The 20552-nt window shown below is 47.7% G+C and overlaps 2 protein-coding genes across 4 annotated transcripts in view; one reads left to right on the plus strand and one right to left on the minus strand.

Annotated features, from left to right (window-relative positions):
* Positions 1-13742, minus strand: part of Snap47 (synaptosome associated protein 47) — a 50612-nt gene extending 36870 nt beyond the window's left edge. The window contains exons 1-2 of one of the 2 annotated variants that reach the window (XM_036197488.1): positions 13602-13742; positions 8265-8497 (exon numbers count right to left, since the gene is read on the minus strand). The gene's annotated coding sequence lies outside the window, so the exon portion shown is untranslated. The remainder of the gene's footprint in view (positions 1-8264; positions 8498-13601) is intronic. The other variant, XM_036197490.1, reaches the window with a different exon arrangement.
* Positions 13736-19738, plus strand: Jmjd4 (jumonji domain containing 4). Of its 2 annotated transcripts, none has more exons than XM_036197487.1 (6): positions 13736-14195; positions 14375-14540; positions 16822-16956; positions 17132-17363; positions 18120-18266; positions 18491-19738. In XM_036197487.1, exons 1-6 carry the CDS (start codon positions 13931-13933, stop codon positions 18788-18790), a joined length of 1245 nt encoding a protein of 414 aa, XP_036053380.1. In that variant the 5' UTR covers positions 13736-13930; the 3' UTR covers positions 18791-19738. The 2 variants fall into 2 exon arrangements, with proteins under 2 accessions (XP_036053380.1, XP_036053379.1); XM_036197486.1 differs by having other exon boundaries at positions 13737-14195; positions 17096-17363.
* The last annotated feature ends 814 nt before the right edge of the window (positions 19739-20552 follow it).

The raw sequence follows: 20552 nt of genomic DNA on the forward strand, positions 1-20552 counted from the left end.
CTAACTACCTGGATTCTATTTTCAGAACCCACAGGTAGGAGAAAATTGTCCTATAAATTGTCCTTTGACCGCCCCCCCCACACCCAAGCAATGGTACTCATACACTCACATACATACATACATGAATGCATGAATGTGCCATACATGTAAGTGCACGCATACACACGCATACAGGGAAGTATAAATATATAAAAAAAGGTTTAAGGAAGTCTTACACTAGAAACAAAAAGATGATGACCACCATTATGAAAACACAAATGTACACAACTCACAAGCTGCATCCATTAAATACTAAATAGAAAGAAGATACTAGCAAGTCAGAAAACTATCAAATCTCAATGATAAACAGTAACAGAGATGGAATGGGACAAAAAGCAGAAAAAACAATTAGAAAGCAGTACACCAGCAGGAAATCCATCCATGTCAACAATAACCTCAAATGTAAATGGACTAAAATCACCAGTCAAAAGACATACTGGCTGAATGGGTTAAATAAAAGACAGGAGCTGGGGGTTGGGGATTTAGCTCAATGGTAGAGCGCTTGCCTAGCAAGTGCAAGGCCCTGGGTTCAATCCTCAGCTTAAAAAAAAAAAAGGACAGGAGCTGATTATATGTTGTATACAAGAAACTTGCTTGGGACAGTGGCGGCACTTGCCTTTAATCCCAGCACTCAGGAGGCAGAGCCAGGTGGATCTCTGTGAGTTCGAGGCCAGCCTGGTCTACAGAACAAGATACAGGAAAGGCGCAAAGCTACACAGAGAAACCCTCTTGAAAAACAACAACAACAAAAAACGGAAAGAGAGAGAGAGAGAGAGAGAGAGAGAGAGAGAGAGAGAGAAAGGAAGGAAGGAAGGAAGGAAGGAAGGAAGGAAGGAAGGAAGGAAGGAAGGAACTTGCTCCACTGGTAAAAGCATACACTGAAAATTGAAGCATTTGAAAAAGATATGCCATATAAAAGGAGACCACAGCCGGACAGTGGTGTCGCACACCTTTAATCCCAGAACTCAGGAGGCAGAGCCAGGCGGATCTCTGTGAGTTCGAGGTTAGCCTGGTCTACAAAGCGAGATCCAGGAAAGGCACAAAGCTACACAGAGAAACCCTGTCTCAAAAAACCAAAAAAAAAAAAAAAAAAAAGAGAGAGAGAGAGACTACAATGAACAGAAGTAGCTGTACTCATGTTAGATAGAGCAGAAATAAAATGTAAATTTTCAAAGAAGGGTCACTGTATATTGATAAAGGATCAATTCAGCAGGAAGACAGTACTACTGTAAATATATATTCACCCAATGCTAGACCACCAAAATATATAAGCAGAAATCGTTAGCTCTATAGGAGAGGTAATTCCAGGAACACCAGCAATTGAGGACCTTGATATCCTTTCATCAATGAGCAGAAAACATACTCAGAAAAATCAATGAAGGAAATCTGAGTTGAACCATACTGGAGAGCAAAGAGACCCAGCCCGTATTTGCAGAATACAATAGTCAGCAGCTACAAAACACAGTCCTCTCATCTGCACACAGCACACTCTCCAAAACTACATCCACTGTTAGCACAAAGCAAGTCTTAAATTAAAAAGTCCTATCACGTCTACTCTCGGATGACAATGAACTAAAACTAGAGAGACACAAGAACAGTGGTGAATACATGGAGACGGGACAATATGCTCCCAAACAATCAATGAGTGTCTGAAAGAATCCACAAGTAAATTTTTCTTGAAATAAAGATGAAAACATCCTGTGTTAAAATTCATGAGATACAGCCGGGTGGTGGCAATGCACACCTTTAACTCGGCGTTTGGGAGACAGAGGCAGGTGGCTCTTTCTGAGTCCCACGCCAGCCTGGTCTACAGAGCTAGTTCCAGGACAGCCCAAGCTACACAGAGAAACTCTGTCTTGAGAAACCAAATGAAAACAACAACAACAACAACTCGTAGAATACAGGAAAAGCAACATTAAGAGGAGCTTCAAATAACATCCCAGTGCACCGCAAAGTCTCAGCAAAGAATACTCCAAACCCTGAGAAAACAAAGTGCACCACAGCAGAAATACATAAAACTACATTTTTAAAAATACAAAAGGGACAGTAAGATGGCTCCAAGCTGCACTTGTCTGGAAAACCTGGTGACCCAACTGAGTTCAATTCCCAGATCCTACAGCAGGAGAGACACAGTTCCCCAAAACCATCACCTGACCTTCACAGGCATACAGTAGCATGCATGCACATGTACATGTATACACATACTCGGATACACATACACACAGAGAGAGATGCATAATAATAATAAACTAAAATTTTAAAATAATAAAAATATGAAGAAAATGATAAAGGATTTTGTTTTCTGAACAGACAAAAATTAACAAATCTTTAGCTAGACTAACCAAAAAAAAAAAAAAAAAAACCTAAATAAATAAAGTCAGAGATGAAGCTGGGCATGGTGGTGCTTGCCTTTAATCCCAACACTCAGGAGGCAGAGGCAGGCAGATCTCGAGTTTGAGGCCAGCCTGGTCTACAGAGTGAGTTCCAAGAGAGTCAGGACCACACACAGAAACCCTGTCTGGAAAATCCAAAGGGAAAAAAGGGAAGAAAACAAACTACCGTGACAGACTAGAGAGACGGCTCAGGCTAACAGCACTTACTGCTCTCCCAGAACCGCCTGGCTCCCAGCACTCACACTGGGTGGTCCACACCCACCTGTAACTCCAGCTGTGGAGAATCTGATGCCCTCTGCTGGCCTCTGTGGTCACTGTTCTCAGGTGGCATACACACACACACACACACACACACACACACACACACACACACGCACATAAGTAAAAATAAAATAAAACTGCTCTTTAAAAAAGAAACTACAACAAAAAATTACATGGTTAACAAACTGAAAAAATCTAAAAGAAATGCACAATTTTTTAGACATATACAACCTACTCAGACTGAATAAAGAGAAAATCTAAATATACCAGTAATAAAAAATAAAATGGAAACCATAGTTAAAAGTCTCCCATAAACATAGCAAGCTCCAGGCCAGCCAAGGTTACATAGTGAGACCCTGTCTTTAAGGAAAAAAAAAAATTCAAGAGCATGATGACTTTTTTCTGCTGAATTCTACAAAGCATTTAGAGAACAAATAATCTAATTTTCAAAAATTTAAGAAACATTGAAAAAGAAAGAACATTGCTAAATCCTTTTTATGAGGTCAAGGACTATCAAAAACCACACAAAGATACAACAACAAAAGAAAACTGGACACCTATACCCTGATGAACAAGGACATAAAAACTTTCCAAAAAAATATGGTAAAACCTAGCCTGGTGCAGAGGCAAACACCTGCAATCCCAGGACTTGGGAAGTTGAGGCAGGAGGGTTGTGAGCCTGGTATACATAGAGAGAACTTGTTTCAAACAGTAACCAAAAATAAAACACACAGGAAAATCATTTTAATTTAAAAAAAGTGTGCAAAGCCACATGCATGAAAAAAAAATGTTCAACATCTTTAGCTACCGAGAAAATGCAAATCAAGCTGGGAGTGTAGGAGCAAACACACCTGTAACCCAAGCACTCAGGAGGTGGCAACCCAAGGATCAGAAGTTCAAGATCATCCTCAACTACCTACATGGTTTGAGGTCTTCCTGGACTACATGAATTGCTGACTAAAAAATAAGAAGAAGAGAAAAGGGGAGGGGAGGGGGGAGGGGAAAGGAGAAGGGGAGGGGAGGGGGGAGGGGAGGGGAGATGCAAATCAAATTACATTGAGATTCATCTCATCCTAGTCAAAATGACTGTCATCAAGAAAAAAAAGCACATTATATGAATATATGAAAACTTAACCATGAAGTTCAGTATTTTACACAATATATGCAATTTTTTATTGCTGTTTTGAGACAGGGTTTCCCTGTGTAGCCCTGGATGTCCTGGAACTTGCTTGATATACCAGGCTGGCCTTGAACTCACAGAGATTGGTCTGCCTCTGCTTCCTGAGTGCTGGGATTAAAGGTGTGTGCCACCACTGCCTGGAACAATGAATACAAAATTTTAAAAGATTAATATCCCTTAGAGCTAGAGAGATAGCTCTGTGGTTAAAAGCACTTGCTGCTCTTCCAGAGGCCCTGGGGTTTGATTCCCAGTACACATGGCAGCTCACAACTGTCTGTAACTCCATTCTTAGGGAATACGCACCCTCTTCTGGCCTTCTTGGGTACTACATGCACATGATGCAAATACACACATAGAAAATATTAATACACATAAACCAAATAAATAAGATTAATATCCAAAATAGATAATGAGCTTAAAAACACCAAAGCTGCAATTAACAAGGTTAAAATATGAGTGAATTTTTTCACAAATTATAGAAATGACCAAGCATGTGAAAACTTGCCCACTGATTGTATCATTCCAGTAAGAACGGCTATTCTCAAAAGAATAGGGGTTGGGGACTTAGTGCAGTGATGGAGCGCTTGCCTAGCAAGTGCAAGGCCCTGGGTTCGGTCCTCAGCTCCAGGAAAAAAAAAGACAAAATAAAATAATAAAGAGGTTCTAGAAACATCCCTCAAAGGTAGAGGGCATCCTCCAGGAGTAGAGCACTGCCTAGCACATGTGAGGCCTTGGGTTCAAGCCCTGGTATCATTTGTGGGGAGGGCTAAGGATGGTAAGTGCTGGCAGGCAGGGCAACAGAGAAACGGTAACCCTTACATACCATATTGCTGGTGGGAATGCCAATTAGTAGAGTCACTCTGGAGAACAGCACGGCTGAAGAGAGAACTACTGGATGAACCCGCTATCCCATTCGTGGGTATTGTCAACCAATTTCACTAGGACAGAACTCCATTTTATACAAACAAGCAAGCTAAGGGGCAGCAGCCTGAGGGAAACGTGAAAGCACACCACTGAGAACAAAGGGCAGTGAGTCACATCATGGCAGCTTCTGCCGAGAGTTCCCTCTGGAGTGCAAACGAGGTGAGGTCCGCAAGTGTCCTTAGTGTGACTGACAGTTAAATGAGAGATGCGACCCACCTGACTGCATTTGAATGCACACATGGCATGGCATGAATGGACAGAACAGGGACATCTTACAAGTCGGTTCTCCCCCTTCCACCATGAGATTCCTGGGGGAATTGATTCAGGTTGTCAGACTTAACCCTAAGGAGGTTTATCTGCTGACCCATCTCACTGGCCCATTTTTGCTTACTTTTCTTAGCGGAGTGACTGAGCTGGTAAAAGAGAGAGGGAAGTGGTAACCACGTCAAAGGCACCAGTAGGTTTCCATCGCTGGAAGAGAGGACGGAGCTGCCAAGCCTTAACAGCCGGGCATTCCAAATGCCAGGCATGAAAGTTGTGACACTGGCCTGTCAAGGCCCAAGCAAGGGTCCCAACACTCTATGCCTCAGAACTATAGTACAAAGTGCTGTTGGAGTATAGCATCTCAATACCTGAGGCCCATTCCAGAACTGTACAAGCAGCAGCAGCAGCAGCAGCAGCAGCCACGGACTACAGCAGCTGCCAAGTACAGGACCCACTGGTAAAGCTCAGAGCAACAAACTGTCAACTTGAGTATGTAAAGTCACACGTCTGGCTTCTCATAGGGAAACAGGCCCCTGTCCCAGAGCTTGGACTCAGAAGGCCCTGGATGTGCCCCGTAGTCCAGCCTTCAGCCCTTGGGCACTCAGGGCTCAGGGCGGCCAGCACCAGGACTTCTCACCTCGTCACAATTTCTGGATAAAGCAGAAGGACTCCAAATAGCTGACAAGGACACAGTATGACACATCTTGTTTGTTTGACTGAAAGCTCTTGGAGGACAACAGACTATATTTTATTCAAGGTTCTGGCTCAGCGACTTCCTTGTGATGGGTGTTCATTTTTCAGTTTTTGTTTAGCCGGGACACAGTGGGCATGGTGAAGGCCCATCCTGCTTGGGAGTCCTTCCTATTGATGGCAGCTTCCACCAAACAAACTGAACAGACCACAGTGACTTGGAAGCTCACCCATCGGGGATGGGAGGAGTCAACGCCTGTGTCTTGGATCCATCTTTCCTAGGACCTCTAGGGCAGTGGTTCTCAACCTGTGTATCAGATATTTATATTATGATTCATAACAGTAGCAAAACTACAGTTATAAAATAGCAAGGAAATAAGCTTATGGTCGGGGTCCCCACAACATGAGGAACTGTATTAAAGGGTCACAGCATGAGAAAAGTTGAGAACCTCTGCTCTAGGGGATCACCATACCAACCAAGCACCTGCTACCTGGCCTTGGCTTTAGTATCTGGTTAGACATATCATATGCACAGAAACAAGCAGACATACCAGGGAAGAAGAGCAGAAGAAGAAAGGACACCTTGTTCACAGCACCCTTCGTATATACAACAGGAAAACGCCAGGTAAAACAAAATGTCGATTTGACTTCTCTAATAAGCTGGCCCAAGTTCTTCACAAACATACTCTAGACCATTCCTCCATGACAGCTTCAAGAGCAGACCCAAATTTCCCTCTCAGCTCCACCAGCTCCAAGACCTGAAGCTAGGACATTCCCAGAAGAAAGTTGCCAAACCAGCTATGAGAATTTTGTCTTCATCACAAATAAAAGAAGATATGTAAAACTCATTTTTTGGAAAAGGATTTCATAGATGACTCCAAGTTGCAGAGGACAACCAGGTCCTATGTGGAGCCTGACAGGCCTCCTAAAAACCTGTCCTTGGCCTGACCAAGGGGAACCACCACATTAAAAACAAACAAAACACCTTGAACTCTTACATCAGGAAAGCTCCATGAGAAACAGCCAGGAAGTTTACAGGCTGACGTCACTGGAAAGTGAGGAGATTTTCTCAGCTGCAGGAGACACTTCCTTCTGTAGAGAAGGCTGCTTTGTCTTTTTCTGAGGGAGGTTTCAGCAGGCAAGCCTGCACTGAGACCCTCCCCAGCACACCAGGGCCACCCCAGTGGCAGTGTCTTCTACTTGGATAAGCCACACTGAGTCGTCGTGGGCAACAAGTCGCTGAACTAGGAAGCCCATGCCTGAGCCTTCTACCATAATGCCTGGAGATGCAGGGAGCAGGTACTGATACCTTCATGCCTCTACTCCAAGCCAGCATGTGACCTCTGAACCCTTCAAAGTCACTGGGGGATGGGCTGGAGCAATGGCTTAGCTGTTTAAGAACACTGGCTGCTCTTCCAGATGACCCAAGTTCGATTCTCCACACCTACATAGTGGCTCACAACTGTCTATTACTCCTGTCCAGGAGAGGGGAATCTGACGCCATCTTCTGGCCTTCAGGGGTACTGAATTCACATGATGTTTATACATGCAGGTAAAACACCCATAACACAAAATAATAGCTTTAAAGGGTACTGGCATGCACTTCTCAGAATTAGGGGAGCTACTTCAGCCCAGTCAGTCATGGTTTCCAAAGTAGGGAGCCACACAGAACACTGCTCAGCTTCTGAAGACAGCCTTGTCTAATTCCTGGCTGGAAGGGGTTTCCCACTGCTCAGCTATAACCAGATCTGCCTGAGAACAGTCAGGCTTGTTCAATGCCTGGGTCCATATAAGGAAAAACCCACACTCAGTCTCTCCTACATTACTATCACTTCTGCAAACACATATGCGTGTGATGTCTCCTTATACAGCACCCAGCAACTGGTTCCAAAGTGTACATTAGCTCGGTGTCTCCAGTCCACTTCCATGCAACCTCATCTTCTTGAAGACAGTCTGGACCTAAGATGGCCTTCACTTCAGACGCCAACCTCAAGCCCAAGCTACATCTGACCCACTACCCATATGTGGGGGATCACCATCTTCTCAGATTGGATTCATTTTCTCAAACAGCTCCGGAACTCAGAGAAACACTTATGTTTACTATTTGATTGTAAAGGCCATTAAAATGGATGCAGATGAAGGGACACACAGGGCTAGGTATGAAGATGGGGTAAGGTTTCCTTGCCCTCCCTGGAACTTCTGAGAGTTCAGCTACCAGGAAGCCTATCCATGGAGGCTTCATTACATGGGAGTGACTGATTCAACCACTAGCCATTGGTGATCTGCTCAACCTTGAGACCCTCTTCCTTCTTTGGGGCCTGGAACAAGACTGAAGTCCCCATCCCCTGATCCTGCCCTGGTCCTTCAACGACAGTTCTACCATGAATTACCTAGGGGCTGCTGGCTAGTACAAGACACTTCATTTCCCAGGATTCTAGGAGTCATATTCCAGGAAACAGGACAACACACTGCCACTTTGCTAGACACCACAAAAGGTTTGGATCAGCAATCACCTGCTCTACAAGGTTGTTCCTGTGCAGAGCATGAGTAGGCAATGAAATTTCCCAGAAAATCTCCAGGCCCAGCGGTAGGGCAGCAGAGGAAGCTTGCCTTGGTCCCAGCTGCAGCTCTTCCAGCTCCACCACAGCTTTACGACTTGGGAAAAGTTACCTCAGCTTCTGGACCTCTGTTTACCCTCTGGTAAAATAACTAGAAGACTGCAGGTCAACAGCAGCTCCAGGTCATTCTAAAATTCAAAGAGAAAAGGACAGAGAACCAAAAGCTAGGAAGAGAGCAAGCACTTGTCATTATGACATCATAGACAATGAGGATGAGAACTGTGCCCATGTTTGACAAATGCCAAAGGAGAAGCATATGGCTACAGCTTTCCTACCACAGATTTCCAGGATGTCTCTTCCAGAAAGCCAAAATCAACAGATATTAAGTGGAAGAGCAGAGAGGAGAAAGCTGTTCCCACCCATGCCGCAGAAGCTACCCATGTGTGGTTAGACCTCATGACCTTGCCTAGCCTGACATGCCCCCCAGAGTCCTCAAGAAGGGGCTCCTGCTCCCCTTGAAGCCAGTTCTTTCACAGGGTCCTCCACCCACCCTCTGCCCCTCAGAATCATCGATTTCACTCTTCCTCACACCAGGTCTACAACCCTGGTGTAGGACCACGTGCTGAGTACTTTAGGCTGAGAAGCCATGAGCCTTAGGCACGGTCACTGACCACCACAGCTGACACATCAACCAAGAGGTATGGCTGGTCCAGTAAACTTCATCTACACACTTCTGGCAACCGGACAGGGACTCCAGGTTGTGGCCAATCTCATTTGTCAACACAAGAAGCACAGCGCTCGCCTTGAATGGAATAACAGAGGTTTCTTCTGGAGGCACGCTGAGTGACCATGGCCCAGCAACACAGATGGAGGTCTCCCCCAATTCCATGGTCCAAAGTGCAAGCAGTTTCACCAAGTTTTATAGTTTTACAGAACAAAGAAAGTCATCAATCAAGCAAATGGAAAACACTTTGGTGGGTTCATCAGAGAGGTAGTTATGGCAAGATGGAGAAAACTGCTCTACAGGCCTCAGATGCTGTCCGTGGCATTCTTAGCTTTTGGACTGGTAGAAGCTAGTGGTTTGCTAAGGGACTAGATGCCAGAGGTTTTTAGTCTTAGGCACAGGATGTTACGGATACAGAGGTGGGCAAGGAATGGCTAGTCATGTGGCTAAAGTGGGCCTGAGATAAGGCAATTAGCTCCTGGCAACTTTCCAACCTCTCCACTCACTGTAGTTTGAATCAGACACAACTTCCCAGGACTTCTCCTTGACAACGTCATCAGTCCACAAACCTGTTAAAAATCTCCTAGTTAAGCTGGGCAGTGGTGGTGTACACACCTTTAGGGAGGCTGAGGCAGGAAGATCTCTGAGTTCAAGGCCAGCCTGGTCTACAGAGTGAGTTCCAGGGCAACACAGAGAAAAAACCCTGTCTTGAAAAACCAAAACCAACAATGAAAATCTCCAGGTTAAAACACACACCACCCTTCCTCCCTCCCTCAGACGCCATCACCCCCTCCAATTACTGCCCCCAGTATGACACAAAGGCGTAAGAGTACCGTGACAAGGCTGACTTCACCCAACCACATCTGACAGGCCCGTGAGCTCTCAAGGCTTCTACTCAGACTTCTGGCTGCCTGCTGGGCAGCTTTATGACCCGCCTAACAGGTGTCTCCAACCAGCCCAGCCCCATCACCACTCCTTGTTCCGTCATCTCTTGGGTACCGCATGCTGTACTAGGCCCTGGCTATGTGCTGCTTAGTCTCACAAAAGCTCTGTTGGAACCAAGAGTCTTTCTGGACCCCTTTCTTCCTCATCCCCCTAAACCCATACACAAATCCTAATGTGCTAGGCCTGGCAAAAGTGAAGATACTTTAAAGAGACACCTGTGTCTCTCATGCTGACTATCATCAGAATATTGAAATAACGGACCCCAAAGAGATGGGAATCTCCCCTGGAATCTCCAGCTGGGAGAAGGAAAAGGCACTAGTCATAGGGAACTTGTCTCCCAGAAAGAGATCTCACATGATTCTAACAACTTATTAGACCAACTTACAGGAGACAGAAGATCAAAGATGGGTCAATGGTGGGTGGGGCCACACCTGTACTGCTTAGATATGCAAATCTTTGGCCTTCTATTTAATCTCACTCCAGGACTTGGGGGTTCACTAGATCTCTTTGTCCCTCTTCCCAACGTGGCCACATTGAGTAAATCTCCCTTTTCTGCTTTCCACCTTTAATCTGGCTCTATTCAGACCTGGCTTAGGATACAGGCTGTGACCTCCACCTGGCAACACTGACAGCTCTCCATGATACCTTCTCGAGTGTGGTGTCATTCTTTATCAGTACAGCCCCCCCAGGACCTTCTCCTTTCATCCTGCCCCTTCAGTCAGGAAACAGCGTTAGGAAATGTCGTGCTTCCACAAAAACTCTTCTGAATATAGGCTCCCCGAGGGTAAAGCGCTTGCTTGGCATATGGGAGGCGCTGAGTTCTGGGAGAATGGGGGAGAGCAGAACAAATCATAGAAAACATACTGTCCAAAGTCCAACTCCGACCAGTCTACCGGGGCTCTGAGCTCATTCTGCGGCCCCTTCCTTCCCATCCCTAACTGAATTGCTCTCCACCTTGAAGCTTCTGCTTAAACGGCTCCTCTGCCCTTCCTAATGCCCACCACCAACCACAGCACTACCATATCTCAGAGAACTTTCCAAAGTTAACCGCTCTGTGCACCAAAGGGGACCTTCCCAGAAGCGAGCCTTGTGCACTCCATGGGCACCTGGTGCACACATACCGAATGGGCCCTCCAGAAATGTTCTGTTCCAGAATTCTTTGTTTGGTGTCTACCTTTGTTAGGTTGATTTGCCTACACCAACCAGTACAGGTAGAGTAGGAGCCCTGTGTGGACCCTGCATGTGAGAGACTGTGGGAAGTCATGGCAGGCAATCCCAGGGTGTCAAGCTAATTCACATAAATGACGTTCTTGGGGAATAGGCCCACGTCACTTGACTGTGACTCCGAACACACTGGGATTGGCATAATGGGTCTCTTTCAGCATTTCCATCACACATGTACCCTTGAGTAAAACTCAACAGCAAGGAGACAGCCTATTTTTAGTTAATTTCCAAAGTAACAGAACACGCAACATTTTGCACACCTTCCACTACAAGGCTGGGAGGGGAGAACAGTGGGGCAGTGTGTCCAAGCGGGGGTGGCAAGACTGGTTTTTTCCATTACCTGCCCTCCTGCTCTGTAGCAGACCCTCTTTCCACTCCCTCAGAAGTTCCCATCTCCACCCTGGGAGGCTCAGCCATGCTTCTGAGGATGTTTCAAACACCACAGCCTAGCTGCAGGGCATGCTCTAGATACTCAGAGAGAAATGAGACCATCCACTGTTTCCACCTCATCTCCTCTAGAGTGCCAACTCCAGTCCTTTCCTGTTTTCTTCTGGGGTGGCTCTGCCCAGGATGCGCAGTTTCCATAGGTCTGTGTGGGCAGAGGATATGCATCACTAGCAGCTGGGGGCAGGAGAGGCAACTTCGTGGACACACACCTGTGTTTCAGGCCTCTCTCCAGGCCTCACATATTTGACGATGTTACTAACACCCAGAGGCCACCATGTGAAGACCAGAATTACAGCATTAACTAAACAGGGCTGGGAGCTCATGTCTCAGTTACTGTGTCAGGGGCTATGTTGCCCCAGAGATCTTGACAGCATATATACCTGCTGGCCCTGACCTCTTCCTCAGGGACACCGGTCTTAGATACACAGGTAAAGAAGCAATTCCAACTTGGGTTTTTCATCTTTTATGGAAAAACAAACTGCTTATTTTACCTCTAGTTCCACATCATAGCACAGAATTCTGGAACCCTAAAAGAGTCAGCAGTGGACACCAGAAGAATGTCCTTTAATTCAGTTCAGCTCTGACAATGTCTGCCTGAAGATTGCATCAGATCCCAAGGTTGTGGACTCAATCTCCCAAGATGCCCCTACTTGAGTGCAGATGCAAGCCCAGGCCATGTCACCTCTTTTGCAGATGACCAGCACCTATAAATAGGGTCCCAGAGAGCCCTCCTTGAGTTGGATTTCCCCCAGAAGCTCACAGTACTCAGAGAAGCACTAACTTACATTTACTGTTTTATTATTAAGGACATTACATGGGTTATAACAAGATACAAGAGGTCAAGTATGAGAACACCCTGCCCACGCTCTCCCTAGGCACACTCTCCAGGATCCTCTAAATCGTCTAAGGATTTTCTAGACATTTCATTACATGGGCATGACTGATTAAACACTGGTCATTGATGACCTACTTAACCTTCAGCCCTAGAGGCTGAGGTCTGGGCTCAAAGTCCCCACCCTCTGATCCTGTTCAGGTTTTCAGTTATCAGCTCCACCTGGAATCTATTCTAGTGGATGTTGAATGGTGTTGGGCTCCTTAGCACGCAAAACGGCATTTATACCTTCAGATAGTCCAAGAATTTTAAGAACTGTATGCCAAGAAGCAGATTAAAGATCTAAAATGATGTTTCCAAATATAACATACTGCCAGTGTAGAACTCCAGGAGATGGAGGAGGGAACAGGAATAAAATATAAATTCATGTATGCCTAGGAACACAGACTTGATACCAGAAACTTTAACGATTTAATGAAATTTTTGGATGACTTGGGGTTTTATTGTTGTTACTGTATTCTGGCTTTTTTTTTTTTTTTTTTTTTTTTTGGAGACAAGTCTTCTTGGTTTGTGGTTCAAACTGTCCTAGAACCCTCGGGTCTTTCTACCTCAGCATCCCCAATGCTGAGATTAAGGCGTGCACCACGAGTCCTGGCATAAGGTTATGTGTTTCTCTCCCCTTGAATTTGTCTATAAGCTGTCATCTCCTACCATGACCTAGCTGCAATAGAGTTCCACACTTTGACCAAAGAGTCACAATGAGGTCCACAATGAGGTCCACAATGGGAGAATTAGATCAAACAATCCTCTGCCTCCTGTTTCTACCCTTGCCCTCTTCCTAATCAACACCTCTCTACCTGAACCTCAGAACCTCCTAAAACTCACTTTTCTCCTTTCTAACTTATCCCTACCTATTTCTAGGTAAACATCACAATCCTTGGAAAGGTCCCTCAACCCATCCCGGAGACTCAGGAGTCTCACCACGCCCCGCGGATCTTCACCCTCCGCTCCGCACCCCACCAGGACTCTGTCATCCCTTAAGGTTTGGGACTCATGTTCATCTGCAGTCTCAGTGGCGGGCTCGAGTACTGCCTAGCTGCGCGTTAGCAGTACCGCTCACCTGAGGCAAGAGGGGCGCGCGGAGGACGCTGTGGCAGGCGCCACTGGACCACCAAACACAGACGCCAGCAGCTAGGAAGCCGGTCCTCCACTGGGCGAGCGCTCGTGCGCCTGCGCGGGAGGGCGGGGCCGCGTGGGGCGCACGCGCACATGCTGGGAGCGCCAAGGCTTGAGTTCCTGCTGGAATGCTGCCCCTCCGGTATCTTGTTCCGGGCTCCTTTGCTGTGGTTTCTGAACCAAACTCGTCTTAGGAGGGTTCACGGCCTCCGCTCCCCATTTGGAGTGTAGTGAGGAGCAGAGCTGGGCCTCCGGGGTCAGGTTCCCCGGTGGATGGATCGAGAGACCCGCCTCTTTGCCGAGCGGCACTACCGGGGCCTCGGGGGCCGAGTCCCTGACTGCAGCGGGCCTGCACCCAGCAGTGTGACCTTCATTCAGGCGCCGGACGCCTTCTCCTACGCTGACTTCGTGAAGGGTTTCCTGCTGCCTAACCAGCCCTGCGTGTTTTCCAGCGCCTTCACCGAGGGCTGGGGCAGCCGGCGGCGCTGGGTGACGTCGGCGGGGAAGCCTGACTTCGAGTATCTGCTGCAGAAGTATGGTAGGGCGCTGGCGGACTGACCTGGGGAACTCGGAGCAGACGGGGGGCGTAGACCCCGGGATGGGAGGGTGGCCAGGACGAGTGGGACCTGGATAATTCGCCCAGAGGGTGGCCGGAACCCAAGGGGATGAAACTACAAGTATGACTCTGCCACTTCTGTGCCGACCCTCTCGCTGCAGGAGACGTGGTTGTACCGGTTGCCAACTGTGGAGTGCGGGAATACAATTCAAACCCCAAGGAGCACATGCCCTTCCGTGACTATATCGATTACTGGAAGGAGTACATCCAAGGAGGTTGCTCCTCCCCGCGGGGCTGCCTCTACCTCAAGGACTGGCACCTGTGCAGGTAATAGGGCAGGCCGGCGGATGGCTGCCGGGGACTTTCCCTAAGCAGCAAGTGCAGGCCTTCTTGGTAGAGCATTCCTACTGCACTCAGAGGGGTTACCTCTACAGTAGAGGGGTTACCTCTACAGTAGAGTTCTAGTCTGTCTCAAAACTGGTGGGAGGGTAGATCCCTGGGAGGGTCACCATACCAGCCCAGGTGGACTGTCATGAGGAAAATAAGTCTTGTGTAGATCTTGTACAGCCTCTTCTGTATAATGTTTGAGCAGGTTCCTCTCAGATCCTCTGGGACTGCCCTCTCCTGACCCCACTGAGGACAGGTTTGTTCCTTCCGCGGTTGTTCCGGGGATTCTTGCCGGCCACTGGCCCATTCTAGGCTCTCAAAAGGAGCAAGTGACCTTTCTACCCCACTTGGAAAATCCCGTTGTTTTTTTTGTTTGTTTGTTTGTTTTGGTTTTTTTGGTTTTTTTGGTTTTTCGAGATAGGGTTTCCTCTGTGTAGCTTAGCACCTTTCCTGGAACTCACTTTGTAGACCAGGCTGGCCTCGAACTCACAGAGATCCACCTGGCTCTGCCTCCCAAGTGCTGGGATTAAAGGCATGCGCCACCACCACCCGGCTAAAATCCCGTATTCTTTAAAGAGGCACTCAACACCCTCCCTCTTTTCTCACACATCAACTTGTGACAGCATTACTTAGGAGATTTTTGACTTTGCAAGAGTGCAGTGCATTCGGTAGAAACTACTTCAAGATTTGAATTTTGTTGTTTTCCCAGGCTAGCCGTGTGTGGTCCGTATCTTCCCCTTCCCTTTCCTCTATGTTGGACAGTGTCAAGAAGCCATACCCACTTCCAACCCATGGGTCTACTGAAATGATCGCACCTCTAGAGTATGCTGCATTGCTATGCTGAGCTACAGTGGTCATGCATTTAGGCACACTGCTGTCTTTTTCTTTTTGGAATGCTATGGTCTTGAGCATCTAAACACATGCTCAAGGCTCACTTCCCCTGTGGCCTCCTGATTATGTGACTCAAGTACATTTTAAAATTTATGATATTTCCAACTTGGACATGTCAATACATAAGCCCACTACAGCTGAGGAGTTTGGGCTGCACTTAAGACCTAGCCCATATGATGTTCACTTTGGGAAGAGCATCACTTCTTTCCATGGTGGCCCTGGGACTGGGTGCTTTCTCTGCCTTTCACAAGCACAGACCATTGTGCTCAGAACCCCAGCAGAAGGCACAGTGAACAGGTGAATTCCTGTATCCCTTGTGTGCAAAATAAGGCTCAGAACTGTAGAATTGGATGGAATTCAGGCCCCTGCAATTTCCACAACTGACCAGATACAAAAGAAACACCAGCCTCCATCTACCTTGTCATACTACTTCTAGTTTAGGCAGAAAACTGGTCTATGCAGGAGCTGGGTAAAGCGTGACCAGACACTGGTCCTGAATCTGTATAAAGCAGGTACAGATGGACTCACAGGCCTAAATACTGTCCTGTGTAGTAGTTTAAAGTTTTAGGTAAACATTTGAGTTGGATTGTTTTGTTTTTTGTCGCAGGGGGTAATGAATATTTCCCAAATATTACACTGGCACATTTATGCTAAAAATTGTTCATTGTATTTAAATCCAGTGTTTGATTATACTTTTGTGTGGAAGACCCTGAAACCAAAAGGACAGAAGGCATGGAGTCACATAATCAGGAGGCCACAGGGGAAGTGATGCCAAGCAGCGTCTAAGAGTTTGCTAAGTGTCAAAGGCATGCAGTCCTGATGTTTGGGGACCTACAGATAATTCATTGCTACTGGGGCTCTGCCTATCTCTGTCTCTTGTTGGGAGTTACAGGCTGCACGTGAGTCTAGCTTTTTCCAGCATGATGTTGATGGGAGTTGTGCCTTCTCTGAGGCTAGTGTTAATATGATCTAGTGTTTGGGGACCCAATGATGGGTTTTAAGGTTCTCACACCTGAGGCTGCAGCCTGGAGTTGCCAGGTAGTGTTCCACTCTCTAATATTGGTGAAGAAAAGAAGGTGATGCTCACCTTGTGTTTGGAGCCCCAGTGACCACTGCCTAAGTGGCATGGTTATGCCATGATGCCCCCAAAGTCATTTTATCTTCAGCATTCTGAACTGAGCAACTTAAGGTTCAGCTCAGGTCCTCAGGATCTGCAGCAGTCAAGTCCACTAGGACTGGATGATCTTAGGTGGCCCTATTTGATGTGGGTGGGCCTTCTCGGATGGGGCTCAGGGTAGATTAGTGCTATATGGCTCTGTGCTTTCCTCAGAGACTCCTTGGTTGATGACCTGGAAGATATATTCACCTTGCCTGTGTACTTCTCATCAGACTGGCTGAATGAGTTCTGGGACGTCCTCAATGTGGATGACTACCGCTTTGTCTACGCGGGGCCCAAGGGCACTTGGTAATGACAGAAGGGACTTGGGCACCTGGTGAAGATGAGATGGGAGGTGTTACCATCTAGGGCATCTGCCTAGAGGCCTATCAAAAAAACCAGGGTCCACATAGGATTCCACAACACAAACCTAAAGCCCTTGCTATAGGTCTCCCTTCCATGCGGATATCTTGCGCTCCTTCAGCTGGTCAGTGAACATCTGTGGGAGGAAGAAATGGTTGTTCTTCCCGCCAGGGCAGGAGGAGGCCCTTCGGGACTGCTACGGTAATCTGCCCTATGATGTGACTTCCGCCGAGCTCCTGGACACTCGCCTGTATCCCAGGATCCAGCACAGCAGCCTACCCCTTGAAGTCATACAGGAGGCTGGTGAGATGGTATTTGTGCCCAGCGGGTGGCACCATCAAGTGTACAACCTGGTAAGACAGTGCACGTGACCCTGCTTCTGCCAGACTCTCCCTCTACATCCCAACTGCCTGTGTAGAAAGAAGGCAGTATTATTCCCCTGCAGGGGCTGAAGGTAGGGTAGGGAAGCCAAAGTGAGACTACGGAGAACGTTATCCCCTAGCCCTGTTCTAGCTTGGTTCCTCTTTCTCTCATCCCAGTGTGTTAGCCCCATCATGAGATGGGGTCAGCATTTCTTGGCTGCCATGGCTGAGTGTCTGTTTTCTGCCTTTGCCCACTATTCTTTCATTTCTGTTGCTGTGACAAACTACTCTGACAAAAAGCAACTTAGAGGAGAAAGGGTTTATTCCAAATTACAGTTTATCATTGTGGGGAAGTCAAGGTGGGAACCTGAAATGACTAGTCACATCACATCCACAGTCAAGAACAGAGAAATGAATGCATATATGTTTATCCTTGCTTGGCTTGGTTTTTCTACTCTTACACAGTTCAGGACCCTCTGCTTAGTGAATGGTGGTGCTACACACAGTGAGCTAGGTCTCCCCCACATCACTTAAGACAGTCTCCCCACAGACATGACCACATGACCAATCCAGTGTAGACAATTCCTCGTTGAGATGATCTTCTCAAGTAATTCTAGATTGTGTCAAGTGGAAAACTTATCACATTCACCCAAAGCATCAAGCCTGGTGGGCATGGAATGGGATTTGATTTGCTTACCAAAGATGATGCCTGCTGTTGCCTCATGGAGCTTGTCCTCTGCCTTCCAGGACGACACCATCTCTATCAACCACAACTGGGTCAATGGCTGCAACCTGGCTAACATGTGGCACTTCTTGCAGCAAGAACTCCAGGCAGTGCAGCAGGAGGTCAGAGAATGGAAGGACTCCATGCCTGACTGGCACCACCACTGCCAGGTGGGAAGCAACCTGCCCATGTCGAGTCAGCTTTGGGTCCAGTACAGATGCTAGGGCCAGGCTTCGTGACTCAGACCCTCCTGGCCACTATCCTGGCTCTGTACCTTTGTCTCTGGGTCCCATCTTAACCCCTGACACCTGGGTGTGGAGGGATCTTTGCACACCAGAGCAGTCTGAGTCTGGATGTGACCCTAGGGCTTATTTACCCTTTCCTTTCGTCCCAGGTCATCATGAAGTCCTGCACAGGGATCAATTTTGAAGAATTTTACCATTTCCTCAAGGTCATCTCGGAGAAGAGGCTTCTTGTCCTGAAGCAAGGACTGAAGGGGGAGACAGGAGACAGCACAGGACTGAGGCTGGGCCTACAGCAGGCTGCATTTGATGTGGGACGCCTTGCAGATGTGCTGGCCTCTGTGGTTATACATCCTGACTTTGAGAGAGTGGACACCAGCGCGTTCTCACCTCAGCCAGAGGAGCTGCTTCAGCAGCTGGAGGATATCGTGGCTGCCACCAAGGCCCTTTAGCACGCTATAGCTCCCAGTATAGGAAGAGTTCTGGAGGGCAGCTTCTTGCCGCAGGGCCCTGCCCAGGCTACCCTTCCTTGAGGCCTAGGATGTACCTCAAGGCTGTGCAGGTGCAGTTCTTGCAGTGTGGGCAGACACAGTCTTGCCCATCTAGTGCTGTTTCTCAGTATCTAGGCCCTGGATCTTGAGGAAGATCCAGCCAAAATGGGAATTTAGCTCATGGGGGCTAGAGGGATATTCACCCATTTAGCCTACAGCAAGCCTGCCAAGAACTTGAATAGTGATCCTGAAACCGGGTTTCCTTGGAGCCTTCCAACCTCTCCTAGTGATCCGAGGACTTCTGAGTGATGGCTAGCCCATCTGCTTACCTTGGAGGTGACCCTGTGTGACCTGGGACATAGATAGAGATGCATATATGCAGTTGCTCTCCAAGCCTCTGTGTCCTCTAGTTCTGTCCTGGGAGCTCCAGCAGATGGAAAGCCTCTGTGTCCTCTAGTTCTGTCCTGGGAGCTCCAGCAGATGGACTAGGAAGAGTTAAACAGGGTATGGCAAGTGGCAAGGGACTGCTTAAGCTGGGTGTTGTTCCCCTGTGACTGGAGGCATGGTGCTAGGTAGCTAAAAAACCCCAAATACGATCTAGCCAAGTCCCCAGGATGGAGATGACGTGAGGACTAGGTGGAAGTAGCATTCTTCCCCTGCACTCCTTCAAGGCCTGGGCTCCTGCGCTAACGCTGTGCTAGCTCATCTGCCCGAGGGCATAGGGCTAAGTCCAGGGCAGAAGTATAGGGGCATCCTGTAGAGGAGACAGATACACCCATCTCAGGTTGGTGCTGGATAAGGCAGTGCCTCCTGTCGGCTGCACTCACTGCCTATGCTTCTTAGATGGAGACAAGTCATTGCTCAATGGCCTGCATGGCTCCATATAACAATATACTTCGGGCACCTGCACACCACCATGTTTGCTGTGCTGTTTCTAGGAAGAGAGGGGTTGTAGCTGAGGATATCAGTGCACAGCCTGCGTGAGAAACAACTGCTTACTCTGGGCCCCAGCATGAACCACCAAGATGAGGTACAGCTGTACATACAGTGTTGGACTTGTAGACATTTTTTGGAGACAGAGCTTTGCCTAAACTTACAGCCTTTGTGATCTGAGGTGGGGCCTCACAGACAGAAGGAAATTATAAACAGAATTAGCCACAGCCTTTGCAGAGATCCTATGCAGGACCTGGTGCCAGTAACACACCTTGTCATCCCCAGGAAAACCCTCTGGGTAGGGCCTCCTGGGGATGTTTTTGGAGGAGCCACTTGAGGCTTAGAGCACTGACTTTTCAAGGCACAGCCTGCAGAATGGCACTAATGCTAATTTATCCTGTGAGCTGGCGGTCCTACACAGACTAGGTAAGTAAGAATTTGGGTCGGGGCAGGGGCACCTGTATCTCTGCCCTGCCTAAAACACGGAGCAGGTCTCCTCTTGGTTGGGACTACTGGGGAGCTGCTGAAGCTCCGTGGCGAGGAGGGTATCTCTTGGTGTTAGATGTAGAATCAATGGGAAGAAAATTATTTATTAATACCTTCAAGCTCTTCGCCAGCTAAATAGTAACACCTCCTGTTTCAGAGCCTTTACCGGCAGCATTGTCCCAGGGAATCCTCAAACATGACCAGGCAGATAGCTGCCTTTGAGCTCCTGGCCAGGGATATAGTAACTGGGGCCATGGCTCCTTTCCGATGTGAACACACCTCACACAAGTGGCCCAGCAACTTA

The sequence above is a fragment of the Onychomys torridus genome, chromosome 8 (genome assembly GCF_903995425.1).
Source record: "Onychomys torridus chromosome 8, mOncTor1.1, whole genome shotgun sequence".
Lineage (NCBI taxonomy): Eukaryota > Metazoa > Chordata > Mammalia > Rodentia > Cricetidae > Onychomys > Onychomys torridus.

Excerpts from the sequence above, each read along its gene's own strand:
- Jmjd4 (XM_036197486.1), top strand. The coding sequence starts at position 13,931 with ATGGATCGAGAGACCCGCCTCTTTGCCGAGCGGCACTACCGGGGCCTC. Across the intron at positions 17,364-18,119 it reads ACCATCAAGTGTACAACCTG|GACGACACCATCTCTATCAA; the intron begins GTAAGACAGTGC and ends TCTGCCTTCCAG. Across the intron at positions 18,267-18,490 it reads ACTGGCACCACCACTGCCAG|GTCATCATGAAGTCCTGCAC; the intron begins GTGGGAAGCAAC and ends CTTTCGTCCCAG.